The following is a 17,799-nucleotide window of genomic DNA, read 5'->3' as shown; positions in this document are numbered from 1 at the left end:
CCTGCCCCAAAGAACACCAAACTATTTTATCTACCCATAGAAATATGACTATTCTTCGAGTCTTCTAGACTAAATTCAAGCATTAAGTTCAGTCATTACCTCTAGCATAGAAAATGGCTTGGCCTTGAAGGCCTTCAACAAATGGATGTCAAATAAATGGGTTAAAAGTATTGGTCACAGTCAAGTGTTTACAAATCAAGTTTCTGGACTTGGGACATCTTGTTGAAGACTAAATTCTCTCACATGACCTCCATTTAATACCTTCCTGTGTACTAAATAAACTGCCAAGGTATACAGTTAGTAAGCAATGAGGATTTCAAAGTGAACATAAAAATAATTAAGAAAACAAGTTGCTGTTAAAAAAAAATACCCAAGGGTCATAAACTGAGCAAACCCCAGGAATTCATGTATAAGTTCAGGGTGTTAGAAGATCTAGATCTAGACACCAAAGTCTAATAGTCATAGATTTGGGGGAAGGGAGGGAAAAAAAAAAAAAAAGGTTTCTTTTCCGGAATCTCCTGGCTGGAGTGACACTGTCACAGGTCCTGATAAGCAGAGTGGAAAGGCAAACAACAGCCACTTTGGCAGGACACCAGCTAGACTGTCAAGTTGGGGAGCTGGCAAACAACTGACGATCTGCCTGAGTATTTCAAAAAAAAAGGATTCCAGCGGTAGTTGGCCCACACACGCACCCCGGTTTTTCCTGGGTGACTCCGACGCCACAAGTGCCAGGAGCCCCGTTTGCGTCCCAGTGGTGGTGACGGCCACACACAATGACAGTGACACTTCTTCCAGTGTTGCGCGGCCTTGTGTGTCCCGAGCCGGTCAGACACCCAAGAGGTTTAGGATGGGTGGGTGAGGGACCTCCCCAAAAGTGACAGCCACTTAGCTTAACTTTCCCAGGAGCGCCCCCCCCCCAACCTCTCCGACAGGCCCGACGGGTTACTCTGGCCAGCCTCCCAAAGAAGTCGAGGCCCCAGGAAGCGCGGAGCCTTCCTGGGAGGGGGATCTGTGGACACATTTAACTTCGGGGGGGGGGGGGTGGAGGGAGGAGGAGGAAACCTTGAGCGCCTCTTGCAGACTCTCTACGAGGGGTGATCACATCCCTTGGCGCCAGATTCGGGAGGAAGGGGAGGCAGGTCAGCCCAGCGCGCCAGATCCTAAGGTGGCGGGGTGTCTTCCAATTTGGGGAACAACAGCTGTTTCGGGGGATTGGCAGAGCTCCATACCCTGAGGAAAGTGCGGGCCCCCCCACCCCCCGTCGGGCCGGACGCCTCCCATCCCACTGCTCTGCTCCCCCCAAACACACACTCCTGGGGGGAAGATGGGGGTACCCCATCCCAACCCTCCAGGGCTGAGGGCTCAGGCCCGGGACGACTACGTTACCTCTCGGCGCGGAGGTGAACGAGGTGGTGAGCAGCCGGGCGGCCGCCGCCGCCGCCGCCCCGCAGGTACAAGCACCGCAGCTGGGCATCTCCGCGCGGCCTAGGCCGGGGCTGCGCCCCCTGGCTGACTTCGGGGTGGGGTGGGGGGGGTCTCAGCGGTCCGACTCGTGAGCGCGGACGGGGTTCCGAACCCTCCTCCCGCCGGCCCCAGGCCGGTGCGTCGCTCACCAGCTAAGCAGCCGGACCCCTCGGGGCTAATGAGTCCCGCCGCCGCCGTCTGCCTCCGGGATGGGAGGCCGCGCTTACCTCCCCGTTCTCCTCTCCCCTCCCTCCTACCCCCCCTCCCCTCCCCCCGCCTACCGGGCCCCGCGAGCGAGCGTGCGCGCGCGTGCGTCCTAGGCCTACCCCCCCCAGGAGAGGGCGTGGGCACGCGCCGCGCGTGCGTGCGTGCGTGAGGCGAGCGGAAAGGGGGGCGGTCACCTGGGCACCAATGAGCGCGCTACGGCAAGCGGCGAGGCCAAACTGCCTCGGTACGCATTGTTGTTTTTTGGATCGCTTCTGTGGTGGCGACTTGGAAATCGAAAGTTTTAGGCCCGGAGAGATGCATGCTGGGAGTTGTCTGGACCCAGCGCCGTCCCTTAACTCTTCTTCCGATCGTTTTCAGTGGTGGTAAAGGAGTCAAAGCGAGGAAAGTGGTTTAGATGGTCTCAAAAAAGGTTGATTTTTTTTTTGCTTTGTTTTTGCTTTTTAAAATATAAATTTATTATTGTTAAGATTTGTACAAGCCGGTCGCCGCTGGCTCAGGCCTGTAATCCTAGCTACTCAAGAGGCTGAGATCTGAGGATCGCGGTTCAAAGCCAGCCTGGGCAGGAAAGGCCATGAGACTCTTATCTCCAATAAACCACCAGAAAACTGGAAGTGGTGCTGTGGCTCAAGTGGTAGAGCGCTCGCCTTGAGCTGAAGAGCTGAGGGACAGTGCCCAGGCCCAGAGTTCAAGCCTCACGACCCACACAAAAAATAAATGTACAAAGGTACAGAAGCTTTACCATTTCATAAGTCAGGTAATGAATACATTTTCTTTCCCTCACTTTCCCCTTCCTGTCCTTGCCCACAAGTTGCATGGTTCATTTTCCACATCATTTTTACTGAATACCAAGATGGGTTTTGTTTTTTGTTTTGTTTTGTTTTTGTGCTGCTCCTGCGGCTTGAACTCAGGGTCTGGGCGCTATCCCTTGAGTTTTCTTGCTCAAGGCTCATACCACAGCTCCACTTCTGTCTTTTTGGTGGTTAATTAGCGGTCTTACTGACTATTGGTTGGCTTTGAAGCATGATCTTCAAATCTCAGCCTCCTGAGTAGCTAGGATTTCAGGCAGGAGCCACCAGTGCCCCAGCTCCGTATCTCCTTATCATTGTGTGATTCTGAGTTTAAGAGATATTGAGGGACTGGGAACGTGGCTTAGTGGTAGAGTGCTTGCCTAGCATGCATGATGCCCTGGATTTGATTCCTTGGCACCACATAAACAGAAAAAGCTGAAAGTAGTTCTGCGGCTCAAGTGGTAGAACCTCAAGGGATAGGTCTCAGGACCTGAGTTCAAACCCCAGGATTGACAAAAAAAAAAAAAAAAAGTAAGATTTTTTAAATGTCCTATCCTCTGAAATAATTTTAAAAATATGGAAATTCTTCATGGGTGGGTCAAGATAGAATGTGTACAGGAGTCCTGAGGTTACCTGTGTTTTGGGTGGACCTCACATCTTACCCAATCTATTGTCTAAGGATTAGGAGTTGTTAGACTGACTAGACCATATATATTTGCTGAGCTCAGAACATATACAAGCTACAAATAGGAACTCACATTTCCTAAATAGAGAGCAGAAAATACTTTTTCTGTTTCATTACTTTAGTATAATATATATTACCATTACATCAAAATTAATCCTTGCTAAAGCTTTCCCCTTGTAAGACTCTCCTTTTTATGAGAGACCCTGAAATATGCAGATTTTCTGGGTGGGGGGGTCCAGTCATGGGGCCTGAACTCTGGTCCTGGGTGCTGTCCCTCAGCTCTTCAGCTCAAGGCTAGCGCTTTACCACTTGAGCCACAACGCCACTTCCGGCTTTTTTCTTTTTGCTTATGTAGTGCTGAGGAATCGAACCTGGGGCTTCAGGCATGCAAGGCAAGCGCTCTACCACTGAGCCATCTTCCCAGCCCTGCAGATCTTAATGACCTGTGATTTTGTGTGCAAATGGGAAAGCTGTTCCTCTAATGACAGAATGCCGGATAGCCTCAAACTTAAAATTGTCCTGCATAAGCCCCCAAGTGCTGGGATTACAGAGAAGTCCCTAAGACCCTTATCTCCAATTCACTACAAAAAAAAAAAAAAAATGCCAGAAGTAAAGCTGTGGCTCAAGTGTTAGAGCATCAGTCTGGAATGAAAAGCTTAGAGACAGCGCCCATGCCCTGAGTTCAAGCCCTAGTAACCAACCAACCACACACATACATTAAAACTTATTTTTATCATAACTTGTTAAACAAGGTGTTTACATGTTCTGACTATTGCCCTTTGAGCCCTCCAGTTGACCTACTTCCTTTGGACAGGTTAAAGCAGACAGACTAGCTGTGCAAAGTTCAGGATAATGACAAATCAATGATTCATATTTGTTTTCCATCTAGGCAGTGCCAGACTAATAATTTGGCTTGTGTTGGAGTCTAATTAACCCAGGGTCCCAGATTAGTTGTCAGGTGAGTATGAATGTCTTTGGTTCTGAGTTTGGGGGAGGGAGTCTGGAGAGAGTCAACCCAGGTTGAATTCTAGGTCACACAAGTTACTGGCCATCCACAGTCTCCAACAAGAACCGTGATTTCTAGTGGTTGGCTGTAAGAGCCACTGGCCTTGGATTACATCACATAGTTCTTTCTCTCTTGGGAAATTATACTTGGTACTTCTGAAGCTTAAAGTCACAGAGACCAAGCCAGGTACCAGTGGCTCACACCTGTAATCTTAGCTACTCAGCAGGCTGAGATCTTAGGATCGTGGCTCCAAGCCAGCCTGGGCAGGAAAGGCCATCAGACTCTGAAGTCCAGTTAACCACCAGAAAAACCAGATGTGCAACTGTGGCTCAAAGTAGTTGAGTGGTATCCTTGAGCAAAAAGAGCTCAGAGACTGTGCCCAGGCCCAATCACCAGAATAGAAAGAATTTTTTTGTTTTTTGTTTGTTTTTTGTAGGTCAGGGGGCTTGAACTCTGGGCTTGGGCGCTGTCCCTGTGCTCTTCAGCTCAAGGTGAGCTCTCTACTGCTAGAGCCACAGCACCACTTCCGGTTTTTTAGTGGTTTATTGGAGGTAAGAGTCTCATGGACTTTCCTGTCTGGGCTGGCATTGAACTGAGATCCTCAGATCTCAGCCTCCTGAGTAGCTAGGATTACAGGCATGAGCCACTGGCGCCTGGCAGAAAGAAATTTTGAGAACAGAGATTCCAAAGTTCACTGAATTCAATGTTTTCAAGAAGCTATTTCTTTTTTTGGGGGGGGGGGTGGGTCTGGTCATGGGGCCTGAACTCTGGGCCTGGGCGCTGTCCCTCAGCTCTTCAGCTCAAGGCTAGCGCTCTACCACTTGAGCCACAGCACCACTTCTGGCTTTTTTCTTTTTGCTTATGTGGTGCTGAGGAATCGAACCCAGGGCCTCATGCATGCAAGGCAAGCACTCTACCACTGAGCCACCTTCCCAACCTCAAGAAGCTATTTCTAGAATCTCTCAGAAACTGTTAACTATGTGGTCCCAGTCAAAGAATCAAGATTGTGGGCCTCCTCTATCAATAAGCTGAAATGGTCACAGGGGTTCTAACTTCCAACTTAAGTTCTTTCCATCCCACCTCACCTTCTACTACAAACACATTTCCCTCTTATTATAGAAATAAAAGAGAGGTTAACATTTATATTTGCTATAAAATACGCTAAGTTAAAATATAGTCAGGTCATGCTTGCCAGAGACATCACAGCTCCAACAATTCTTCCCTTTGTTCTTTACACTTCATTTCATTCAATCAACAAACATTTAATGAGCAGTAGTTACATGCCAGGGAGTGTGGGAAGTAGTGAAGAAAGGAAAATGTTCTCTCATGGCACGTCCATTCTAATGGGACAAGTATAAGAAGAAGAAAAAGATGTGCCAATGATGTGCAGTGATATGATGGTGTAGGGATAGTCTTTTTTTTTTTTTTTTTCCACTCGTGGGGTTTGAACTCTGGGCCTGGGCGCTGTCCCTCAGCTCCATAGCGCCACTTCTGGTGTTCTAGTGGTTAATTGGAGATAAGAGTCTCACGGATTGTCCTGCCCGGGATGGCCTTGAACCTTGATCCTCGGATCTCAGCCTCCTAAGGCATAAACCACTGGCCCCCGGCAAATAGCCTTATTTTTGTGTAATATATCCCTCTGTGTCTGTGTGTGTTCAAACGCCAGTAATGGTATTTGAACTCAGGGCCTAATGCTGTGAGTTGACTTTTTCACTCAAGGCTGGCGCTCTATCACTTGAGCCGCACCTCTACTTCTATTTTTTTGGTGATTGAATGAAGAGTCTTCTGGACTTTCCTTCCCTGGATGACTTTGGACTGTGATCCTCAGATCTCAGTCTCTTGACTAGCTAGGATTACAGGCATGAGCCACTGGAGCCAGGCTTTGTTGAAACATTAGACTTTTTTTCTTTTTCTTTTGTCAGTCATGGGTCTTGAACTCTGGGCTTGGGCGCTGTCCCTTAGCTCTTCAGCTCAGGGCTAGCACTCTACCACTTGAGCCATAGCGCCACTTCCTGTTTTCTGAGTGGTTTATTGGAGATAAGAGTCTCTCAAACTTTCCTGCCAAGGCTAGCTGTGAACCACAATCCTCAGATCTCTTCCTTCTGAGTAGCTAGGATTAAAGGCGTGAGCCACCATCGCCTGGCTGAAGCATTAGTCTTTAGGAGCTACATGGTTCTACAATGGAGCATGGTTCTGTGTTCCAAGTGAGCATTCCCTTACCTGAAATTCACAGGTTGGGACAGGTCCTTGTCCTAGAGTGTGGTGCGGTAGCCTTGAAATGGGGACAGAGCTTGGAGTCTGGAGACAGGAGGGATGTATTGAGACTTTTTTCTAACTTTTCACTAACCAGATAATGTCTGGTTGCTGTCAGGTCATCCTCTCAATATCTAGACTTAGAAGCACAGGAGGAGTTGGCTCATACTTTTAATCCTAGCTCCTCAGAAGGCTGAGGTCGGAGTTTTGTGGTTCAAAGCCAGCCTGGAGAAGAATAGTCCTTAAGACTCTTATCTCCAATTAACTATCCAAAAAAAAAAAAAAGCCAGAAGTGGAGCTGTGTGTTAACTGATAAAATGCTAGCTTTAAGCATAAGAGGTCAGGGACAGTGCTCAGGCCTTGAGTGCCAGGCCTAGGACTGGCACCAAAAAAGAAAAATTGCATAGGACTATTTGAGTGTTTCACTGTGATAAAAATGAGACTGATCAGGAAAGTGATGGCAAATTCCAGTGGTCACATCATATCAGCTCTTTGAAACAGAGACGTTCCATATCTCGCCTGTTCTTAGCTATTTTTTCTGACAGGTTAATGATGCTTTAAAAAAGAAAGTCAAGTCCAATTTTCTAGATCAAATAGTTGCAGTGAACGGACTCCATGTCTTGAGTTATTTACCTTTGGTGAAAAACATAGCATGAAGGGCATAGCTTTTTTTTTTTTTTTTTTTTTTTGTCAGTCATAGAGGCTGAACTCTGGGCCTGAACCATGTCCCTCAGCTCTTCAGCTCAAGGCTAGCACTCTACCACTTGAGTCACAGCACCACCTCTGACTTTTTTCTGCTTAAGTGGTGCTGAGGAATTGAACCCAGGGTCTCATGGATGTGAGGCAAGCACTCTACCACTGAGCCACCTTCCCAGCCCAAGGGCATAGCTTTTTATATCTTCATTTTATGTAAGACTAATTTTTTTTCCTGTTTGATTCCTGGCATTGTGAATATTATGAGTTGCTGGTGAGGAGAGGCAAGAGATAAAAGTGTTTGTTTGTTTGTTTTTCTCTTTTACCAGTCTCAGGACTTGAACTTGGGTTCTAAGGACTGTCTCTGAGCTTCTTTTGCTCAAGGCTAGCACTCCCAACACTTGAGCCACAGCTCTACTTCCAGCTTTTTTGGTAATTAATTGAAGATAAGAGTCTTCAGGGGCCAGGCACTGGTGGCTCATGCCACTGGTGAGGCTGAGATCTGACCATCACAGTTCAAAGCCAGCCCAGACAGGAAAGTCTGAGAGATTCTTACCTCCAGAAAACAGGAAGTGGCGTTGTGGTTCAAGTGTCAGAGCGCTTGCCTTGAGCTGAAAAGTTCAGGGACAGTGCCCAAGCCTGGTGTTCAAGCCCCATGACCAACAACAACAACAAAAAGTCTGATGGACTTTACTGCCCAGGCTGGCCTTTGAACCTCAATCCTCAGATCTCAGCCTCCTGAGTAGTCAGGATCACAAGTGTGAGCTATGAGCACCCAGCTAAAACTTTTTATAGATTTGAACCAGGAAATCATCCTGGCTTAGGAATCTTTTTGTTGCCAGAGTTGTGATTTGTTAAACATTATCTGCAGAGCAGGGTGCCAGTGGCTCATGCCTGTAATCTTAGCTACTCAGGAGGCTGAGATCTGAGGATTGCAGTTAAAGCCAGCCTGGGCAGGAAAGGCCATGAGACTCATCTCTAATAAACCACTCAGAAAACCCGAAGTGGTGCTGTGGCTCCAGTGGTAGTGCGCTCACCTAGAGCTAAAGAGCTGAGGGACAGCGTCCAGGCCCAGAGTTCAAGCCCCATGACCGAAAAAAAAAAAGAGAAAGAAAGAAAGAAGGGAGGGAGGAAGGGAGGAAGGAAGGAAGGAAGGAAGGAAAGAAGGAAGGAAGGAAGGCAGGAAGGAAGGAAGGAAGGAAAGAAGGAAGGAAGGAAGGAGGAAGGAAAGAAGAAAGAAAGGTGTTTATTAGCATAATGGCACATATAACTCAATCATTTCTGCAGATAATCTTTTTGTTGTTGGTGGTGGTCATGGGGCTTGAACTCTGGGCCTAGGTGCTGCCCCTCAGCTCTTCAGCTCAAAGCTAGTGCTCTACCACTTGAACCACTGTGCAACTTCCAGCTTTTTCTGTTTATGTGGTGCTAAGGAATCAAACCCAGAACCTCATGCATGTGAAGCAAACACTCTACCATGAGCCACCTTCCCAGCCCCAACACCTTTGTTTTTTTAGATCGCAATCTTAGTCTGTTATTTCCATAGTGTGCCATTGCCCAACCTTGTATTGTGGGGAAATCAAGGAGACTACAAGGAGATGCTCACTATTCTCTTGCATTTGCACTTGGTCATGACCTCACATGGGTGGGTGGGTTAGGGAGATGGTCAGCAGAGGGCGCTAACTCACCATGGCTTCCATCTGAATCTTTGGCAGAGGAGCAGTGGTTTTTTGTGTATAGAACCTTGAAGACAGTGCTAGAAAATATTTGATGACGATGAATGGTTTGATGTGTTTATAAGGACACTGGGATTTGAACTCAGAACATTTTGTTTGCTGGCCTTGTTTGCTCAACCAGTATTCTAGCACTTGTGCCACACCACTGGTCCTGATTTTGCTCTCTAGGAGATGGCCTTAAATCTCAATCCTCCAGATCTCAGTCTCTGGAGTAACTGGACTAGCAAGTGTGATTATACATTTTAAAGGGCATAGATATTAGGAGTAGAAGGACTAGTGTTGAATCCCAGCTGGGTCATTCATTAACTATGTTGCATAGCTAGAGAGTTGCATAACTCTATATACCTGTCTCTTGTTTTTTTAAAAAACAAAGGAGTTATAGAAGATTTACTATTTCATAAGACAGGTAATAAGCACCTTTCTTTTTTTTTCTTTCTTTCTTTTTTTTAAACAATGTCACCACTTCTCTGCTTTTCCCCAGTTTCCCCCTCTTATCCCTGCCTACAAGTTATGTAGGCCATTTTCCATATAGTATATCTACTAAATAGCATGATTATATTTGTCCTAAGGTTTTTTTTATTTTGTTTGGTTTTTGTTTTTTGTAGGTCAAGGGGCTTGAACTCAGGGCCTAGGCACTGTGCTTGAGCTCTTTTGCTCAAGGCTAGTGCTCTACCACTTTGAGTCACAGCACCACTTCCCATTTTCTGGTGATTAATTGGAGATAAGTGTCTCCTGGACTTTCCTGCCTGGGTTGGCTTTGAACCATGATCCTCAGATCTCAACCTCCTTAGTAGCTAGGATTACAGGTGTGAGCCATCAGTGCCCTATTCTGTCCTGTTTTTGTTGTTGTTGTTGTTGTTGTTTGTTTGTTTTTGTTTTTTTGTTTTGTGTGTGTGTTTTTTTGTTGGTCATGGGGCTTGAACTCTGGGCTGGGGTGCTGTCCCTCAGCTCTTCAGTTCAAGGTGAGCACTCTACCGCTTGAGCCACAGTGCCACTTCCAGTTTTCTAGTGGTAGCACTCTACTGCTTGAGCCACAGCACTACTTCCAGTTTTCTAGTGGTTTATTGAAGATAAGAGTCTCACAAACTTTCCTGCCCAGGCTGGCTTTGAACCATGATCCTCAGATCTCAGCCTCATGAGTAGTTAGGATTATAGGTTATTATTATTATATATTACTGGTGCCTACCTTTGTTTTTTTGTTTTTCTTTGTCGGTTGTGGGGCTTGAACTCTGGGCCTGAGCGCTGTCCCTGTGCTCTTCAGTTCAACGCTAGCGCTCTACCATTTGAGCTACAGTGCCACTTCCAGTTTTCTGGTGGTATATTGGAGATAAGAGCTTCACAGACTTTCCTGCCTGGGCTGGCTTTGAACCCTGATCCTCAGATCTCAGCCTCGGATTACAGGCATGAGCCAGCAGTGCCTGGATTTTTTTTTTTTTAACTGGGAGGCTCTTGACCTTCTAGTTAATACTAGAAGGGAAATAAATATTTAATTAATTAATTAATATTTAAATAAATATTAAAAATAAATGTTCAAAATATTATAAAAATAAACATTGAGATATTAAATAAATATTAAAATAGGAAATAAATCCTTTGGCCCATAACACATTGTAGGTACCTTTATTTATTTATGTTATTTTATTTTATTTTTTTGCCAGTCATGGGGCTTGAACTCTGGGCCTGGGCACTGTCCCTCAGCTCTTCAGCTCAAGGATAGCAAGCTACCACTTGAGCCACAGCGCCACTTCTGGCCTTTTCTGTTTATGTGGTTCTGAGAAATCAAACCCAGGGCTTCCTGCATGCAGGGCAAGCACTCTCCCCCTGAGCCACCTTCCCAGCCCTATAGGTATCTTTATAAACAATGAAAACATTTTTTCCCTGTGCAGTGCTATGATTTATGACCTTTTCTTTTTTGGGGGGAGGGGTGGGTCTGGTCGTGGGGCCTGAACTCTGGGTCTGGGCACTGTCCCTCAGCTCTTCAGCTCAAGGCTAGCACTCTACCATTTGAGCCACAGCGCCACTTCCGGATTTTTTTTTCTTTTTGCTTTTGTGGTGCTGAGGAATCAAACCCAGGGCCTCAGACATGCAAGGCAAGTGCTCTACCACTGAGCCACCTTCCCAGCCTTCTTTATGACTTTTAAAAAGTCCTTTTTACAGCTAAGCTCCAGAGGCTCACACTTAGCGACTTGGGAGGCTGAGATCTGGGATAGCAAGGCTTGAAGCCAGCCCAAGCAGAAAAGCAAATGTGACCCTTGTCTCTAAAATAACCATCACTCAGGCAGGCTGGAGGTGTGGCTCAACTAGTAGAGCACCAGCTGTGAGCATGCAAGCTGAGCAAGTACAAGAGGCCAAGTTCAAACTCACATGCAAACAAAATCAAAACAAAAGAATTTTGTTAACATTATATAAAACAAGATTAGTTCAAAGGTTAAAAAACACTCCTAAAGAATAGGTAGAAGTGAAAGTTCTGTTTAACTGTGTGCCTGTTAAAATAAGCATGTTTATAGTAAAAATTCAAACAGGAAAAATGTAAAACTTCTAATCAACAGAAGGAAAAACAAATAAGAAAAATATTACTAAAACTAGCAGCTGACAAGAAAAGAAAAAAATGATATGAAAAATAGAAACCATTGCTCTGCCTGAAACTCCATCTACTCATGAGATTTGTCCAACTTTGCTAGTTTTCTCAATTCTTCCACATTCTAATGTCTTTTTATTTGTTTGCCAGTTCTGGGGCTTGAACTCAGGGCTTGGGCACTGTCCCTGAGCTTCTTTTGCTCAAGGCTAGTACTCTACCACTTGAGCCAAGCACCACTTCCAGCTTTTTCTGTGTATGTGGTACTGAGGAATCAAACCTAGGGCTTCGTGCATGCTAGGCAAGCACTCTACCACTAAGCCACATTCCCATCCATTCTACTGTTTTTATTTGGATACTGTGATGATGCTTTCTCTTATCTCAGTTGCTAGAACTCTCCAAATTCCTATTTGTAAGCAGAAGCAGCCTGGTTGGCTCCTCTATATAGCTTCCTGCCTGTGCCTTTCCTCTCTGCCAGCCAATATTCATCCTGACACAATTCACACTAAGGTAACAAGCTGATCAGCCAGAATATAGTGGCCTGAGGCTTTTCTGAGATCAATTTTTGGTCCAGCAAGAGTATAGTATTCACAAAGGAAGAAATGTAACTGCATGCCTTCATACATCAGTAGCAGTTTCTGGGAACCAAAGGCATCTTGGGAATTGTGCTCTTCACATTTTTTTTTTTTTTGGTCAGTCATGGGGATTGAACTCAGGGCCTGGGCTCTGTCCTGAGCTGCTTTTGCATGCTACCACTTGAGCCACTGTGCCACTTCTGAGTTTTTCTGTGGTCAATTGGAGATGAAAGTTTCATGGACTTTCTTACCTAGCCTGGCTTTGAACCATGATCCTCAGATCTCAGCCTGCTGAGGAGCTAGAATTACAGGAAGCATGAGCCACTGGCACCCCACATGGAAAAGGACTTTAGAGCTGGTTTAGATCCTAATCTAAATCAGCCCCTTCACTTACTGAAGAGGAAATTGAGGTCCAGGGGAAAGTTACACAGCTGGCAAGGAACAAATCTGGTTTTGAAAGTGAGACATTAAAGAATTAGTTGTTCTGAGCTCAACTAGACAGTATTTCCTTGTCTGAGAAAAAAGTTTTCTTTCTTCCAACCTCTCCCAGCCTCTGCCCTCTGTCTTTGTACAAATTGTGTTCTGCTTGTGTCTCTTGTTGGTGACAGCCTTACCATCAGCAAGCTACAGCCTACCTATCATTCAGACATCAAATTAGATATCACCTCCTGATAAAACCTCTTGAACTACCACCCTCTCTGAGTCAGGTACCCCTACCTGTAGGATATTTCATGCTATCTCCTGAAGGATTTACCTCTCCCCTCTGAATCCAATCTTCCTGGGCACTGTCCCTGAGCTCTTCAACTCAAGGAGAGAGCTCTACCACTTGAGCTACAGCGCCACTTCCAGTTTTCTGGTGGTTTATTGGAGATAAGAGCCTCATGGAGGGCTGGGAAGGTGGCTCAGTGGTAGAGTTCTTGCCTTGCATGCTCGAGGCCCTGGGTTCGATTCCTCAGCCCCACATAAGCAAAAAAGAAAAAAGCCGGAAGTGGCGCTGTGGCTCAAGTGGTAGAGTGCTAGCCTTGAGCTGAAGAGCTGAGGGACACCGCCCAGGCCCAGAGTTCAGGCCCCATGACCAGACCCAAAAAAAAAAAAAAAAAGATCCATATAAGCCTGACCCCAAATCCACCCCCTTGCACAACCTCTATACTCTGGGGAAGATCTGTGTCCCTCCTGCTCTTCAATAAACAGTCCTCACCAGCCAGGAACTGTTGACTCAAGCCTGAAATCCTGGCTACTCAGGAGGCTAAGATCTAAGGATTGCGGTTCAAAGCCAGCCTGGGCAGGAAAGTCTGTGAGACTCTTATCTCCAGTTAACCACCATAAAGAAAAAAAAAATGGAAGTGGTGCTATGGCTCAAATGGTAGAGCACTAACTAGCCTTGAGCAAAATTGCTCAGGGACAGTGCCCAGGCCCAGAGTTCAAGCCTCATGACTGACAAAATAAATAAATAATAAAAATAAAAACAACATTGGCTGGGAAGGTGGCTCAGTGGTAGAGCGCTTGCCTTGCATGCCTGAAGCCCTGGGTTTAATTCCTTAGCACCACATAAGCAAAAAGAAAAAAGCTGGAAGTGGCGCTGTGGCTCAAGTGGTAGAGCGCTAGCCTTGAGCTGAAGAGCTGAGGGACAGTGCCCAGGCCCAGAATTCAGGCCACACGACCGGACCAAAAACAAAAACAAAAATAAAAACAACACCAACCAAAAAAAAAACAAAACAAAACAGTCCTCTTTCCTGTGGAAGATACAATCTGGCCTATTTCCTTCCTTTTGCCTCCATTTTCCTAACATATGGTGCCGAAACCCAGAACCTTTCACATGTCAGGTGAGAATCCTACTCCTTAGGCAATCTAGTAAACCATCTCCCACACCCTCGCTCCCTCCCAGGAGGTCACCATATTGATACCAAACTTGGTGGGAACACCGGATCATCGGCATAGCATACTGCAGCCCAGAACTCCTGGACTCAAGCGATCCTCTGGGTGCAGTCTACCAAGTATCTGGGATTACAGATATGTACCATCCCGCCTGGCCTGTGAGTGGTGCTGGCTCCCCTGGAAGGACAAATCTGGTGTGGACACCTAGGGCTGCCTGGGGGAAAGGGCACTGCAGCGATCCAGGGGGACTTCAGAGTTGCCTTCAAGCAGGGCTTCAAAGACAACCTTCCTACCCGAGGGAAGATCTGTGCCCCTCCCTGCTCTTCAATAAACAGTTCTTGCTTGTGGAAGAGCCAGTTTCTTTCTTTTTCTCCTCCATTTTTCTAACATCTCCTAAAAGCTCCATCACCTTTACACACATGGCCTGGTTATCCAGCAAGCATTCAATACATGTTTGGGGGAAGTGGAGGTATGGCTCAAGAGACAGAGTGCCAACCTTGAATGAAAAAGCCAAGTGTAAAATACGAGGCCCTGAGTTCAACCCCCAGTAACAGAACAACAGCACATTGAAGGAGGAGGAGTTAGGCGCTAGGATCAAATAATCATCCTTTGATGGGAGGAGAGACACACACAGACACACACACACACACACACACACACACACACACACAGACACACACACACACAGACACACACACACACACACACACACACTGATCCAGCCAGCCCATTGAGGGCAAAAGTGAAGTCTGAAGAGAGGTCAAGTTGCTATCAGAAAGCCACTAAGCCCCAGCCTTAACCCAATTTTTTTTTCTTTTTGTTGGTTGAGGGGCTTGAACTCTGGGCTAGGGCGCTGTCTGTCCCTCAGCCCTTCAACTCAAGGCAAGCGCTCTACCACTTGAACCACAATGCCACTTCTGGTTTTCTGATGGTTAATTGAAGATGAGTCTGGCAGACTTTTCTTGCTTGGACTGGCTTTGACCTGCGATCCTCAGATCTCAGCCTTCTGAGTAGCTAGGATTACAGGCATGAGCCACCAACACACGGCTTTTTGTTTTTTAGAATTTATTATTATAGAAGTGATATACAGAGAGGTTACATTTACAAGTGTCAGGTAATTAGTACATTTCCTTTTGTACAGTTTTCATCTGTTCCCTCATTCCCAATCCGTCCCTCCCATCTCCACCCACGAGTTGTATATTTCACTTTCATCAATATCCCGTGTGATTTACTTTTTCACTCTTTTCCTTTGGATTCTGTGCCCTCCCTGCCCCCTTGTTTCCTTGTTTGATTTCTTAGTGTCTTGGGTACTCAGCCAGAAATATTTCTTTTTTTTTTTTTTTTTTTTGTCGGTCGTGGGGCTTGAACTCTGGGCCTGGGCGCTGTCCCTCAGCTCTTCAGCTCAAGGCAAGCGCTCTACCTCTTGAGCTACAGCACCACTTCCGGTTTTCTGGTGGTTTATTGGAGATAGGAGTCTCACGGTCTCTCCTGCCCGGGCTGGCTTTGAACTGTGATCCTCAGATCTCAGCCTCCTGAGTAGCTAGGATTACAGGCGTGAGCCACCAGCGCCCAGCTAGCCAGAAATATTTCTAATTGATTATGAACAACTCCCAAGGGCACCAGTGCTTCATACCTGTAATCTTAGCTACTCAGGAGACTGAGATTTGAAGATTATCATTTGAAGCCTGCCAGGGCAGAAAAGTCTGTGAGACTCATTTCCAATGAACCAAAAAAAAGTGTAATCTTTTGCTAGTGTGATCTCTAGCAAAAAAAAAGCTAAGGGATGATGCTTAGGCCCTGAGTTTAAACCCCAGTACTGGCATAAAATAAAGTAAAATATAAACAACTGAACTGAACACCCAGGAATTGGACAGATGCTCATCTAACAAGATAGATTCACATAGTACACAGGGCTGGCCAAAGGCTCAGGGAAAGCTTTTTGTCTTGATTGTAAATAATCTTGTCTCCCCCTCCCCAGCACCCCTCTCCTACTTCTCTCCAGACAGTTCTAGAATAATTGGGAGAGGGGCAGCTGAGTGCACCCCCCCCCTAATCCCAGTCAGTTGATGTGCTAAGATTATTCGACACCACCCACTTTGCCTCTGACTTACTATTTTAAACCAAATACCATTTTCCAAAAGCCAAACCCTATCCATTTTGGACAAGTTGGTTTAACCCCAGAGACAGAAGCTGTAATAACCCAGACCTGGTGTGTCTGGAAAAATCTGGGTGTCTATAAAGAGCTTCGGAGAAATAAGGCGGGGAGGGAGCGGAAAGAAAAAGAGGGAAGAGGAAGAGAAAGCAGGAAGGCATTATTTGGAGCAAGGTCAGCCAGCCCAGCTGGAAAAGGCAATAGACTTGGGGAAAGCCAAAAGTATCATTTAGCCAGATTGCCAGATCTTGAGCCAGCTATTGTATAATTACCACCCCACTGGAAAGAAAGAAAAGACAAAAATTGGGACATATTTTTGGGCTTGCTCAGGAGCCCAGAACATGCTCATAACTCCAGGAATCTCTGCTCTTCCCTGCAGATGGAAAATATGATCCATGAGAATGAACTTGAACATTGGAGTATGTGTCTCTTTGCCTGGCCTTGTAATGGGGACAGGACCTCGTGACGGCTTCCCAGAGACCCTGTGCTCCGAGCAGCTAGCACCTTTTGATGGTCAAAATAATAAGATGGTGGCTTCAGAGTCAAACTCCAGAAAGTGCATTTATTGACATCTGCCCTGGGCCACACTAAGCCTGTAAGTAAGAACAAAGCAGATACATAGGGAAGCAAAACATCATTGACAACACAATGTAATTATGTATGTGGGGGATGCTCTTTCCAGGCTTCATAAAGGAACTATGAAGCCAGGTGCCAGTGACTCACACCTGTAATCTTAGCTACTCAGGAGACTGAGGGTCACAGTTTGAAGCCAGCCTGGGCAGGAAACTCCATGAGACTTATCTCCAATAAACTACTCAAAAAAGCTAGAAGTGGCACTGTGGCTCAAGTGGTAGAGTGCTCACCTTGAGCAAAAGAAGCTCAGAGACAGCACCCAGGCCTGTGGGGAGGGGGGGGAGAAGGGGGAGGAACTATGATTGTAAAAGACAACTCAGAAGATACTCTTGAGGGGCTGGGAAGGTGGCTCAGGGGTAGAGTGCTTGCCTTGCATGCATGAGGCCCTGGGTTCGATTCCTTGGCACTACATAAGCAGAAAAAAAAAAAAAAGCCAGAAGTGGCACTATTGCTCAAGTGGTAGAGTGCTAGCCTTGAGCTGAGGGACAGCGCCCAGAGTTCAGGCCCATGACTGGACCAAAAAAAAAAAAAAAAAGAAGATATTCTTGGTGGGTCCTGTGAATTAACTAAAAGTCTCCCCAACTTTGCACCCTTTGATCAGAACTATTCTCCTCTGCAAGTCCCTTTGCAATCACCCAGTTGCAGGAGGAAAGAAAAGACTCACAGATAACACTTGTATCCTCAAACAAGCACTGTTTCCTATCTTTTTTTTTTGTCATGGGGTTTGAACTCTGGGCCTAGTCACTGTCCCTAAGTTCTTCAGCTCAAGGCAAGCACTCTACCACTTGAGTCACAACGCCACGTTCCGGTTTTCTGGTGGTTAACTGGAGATAAAAGTCTCACAGACTTTCCTGCTCAGGGTGGCTTTGAACTGCGATCTTCAGATTTCAGCCTAAGTAGCTAGGATTACAGGCGTGAGCTACCAGTGCCTGCGTCTATCTTCTTAAGACCCCTTTAAAAAAAAAAAAAAAAAAAAAAAACAACCAGCCATTCTAGAAACCATTTAGTTCCTGTTCTGTTCCAGTGGTACAGCAGTAACTTCTCTGGAATTCTCCTAGGGACAAAGACTGAGCTAATGGTTCATCAGGCCTCACCTGTGATTTGAGATTGTTTTAACTCAGCATACTTTCCTCATCCCT

General features: G+C 46.1%; 1 protein-coding gene and 1 long non-coding RNA gene across 2 annotated transcripts in view; one reads left to right on the top strand and one right to left on the bottom strand.

The window, feature by feature from the left end:
- Clpx (caseinolytic mitochondrial matrix peptidase chaperone subunit X) overlaps positions 1-1,703 on the bottom strand; it is a 43,873-nt gene extending 42,170 nt beyond the window's left edge. Inside the window, exon 1 of the mRNA XM_069995168.1 lies at positions 1,387-1,703. Within this exon, the coding sequence (XP_069851269.1) occupies positions 1,387-1,474 (88 nt within the window). The 5' untranslated portion in view covers positions 1,475-1,703. The remainder of the gene's footprint in view (positions 1-1,386) is intronic.
- A 286-nt stretch (positions 1,704-1,989) lies between these two features.
- LOC138808905 (uncharacterized) lies at positions 1,990-14,216 on the top strand. The gene is made up of 3 exons (XR_011366639.1): positions 1,990-2,446; positions 4,055-4,123; positions 13,886-14,216. It is a non-coding gene; the product is annotated as an uncharacterized lncRNA (long non-coding RNA).
- The last annotated feature ends 3,583 nt before the right edge of the window (positions 14,217-17,799 follow it).

Source organism: Dipodomys merriami, unplaced genomic scaffold (genome assembly GCF_024711535.1).
Source record: "Dipodomys merriami isolate MVZ:Mamm:240054 unplaced genomic scaffold, mDipMer1.0.p SCAF_48, whole genome shotgun sequence".
NCBI lineage: Eukaryota > Metazoa > Chordata > Mammalia > Rodentia > Heteromyidae > Dipodomys > Dipodomys merriami.
This window is presented reverse-complemented; position numbering and strand designations above follow the sequence as displayed.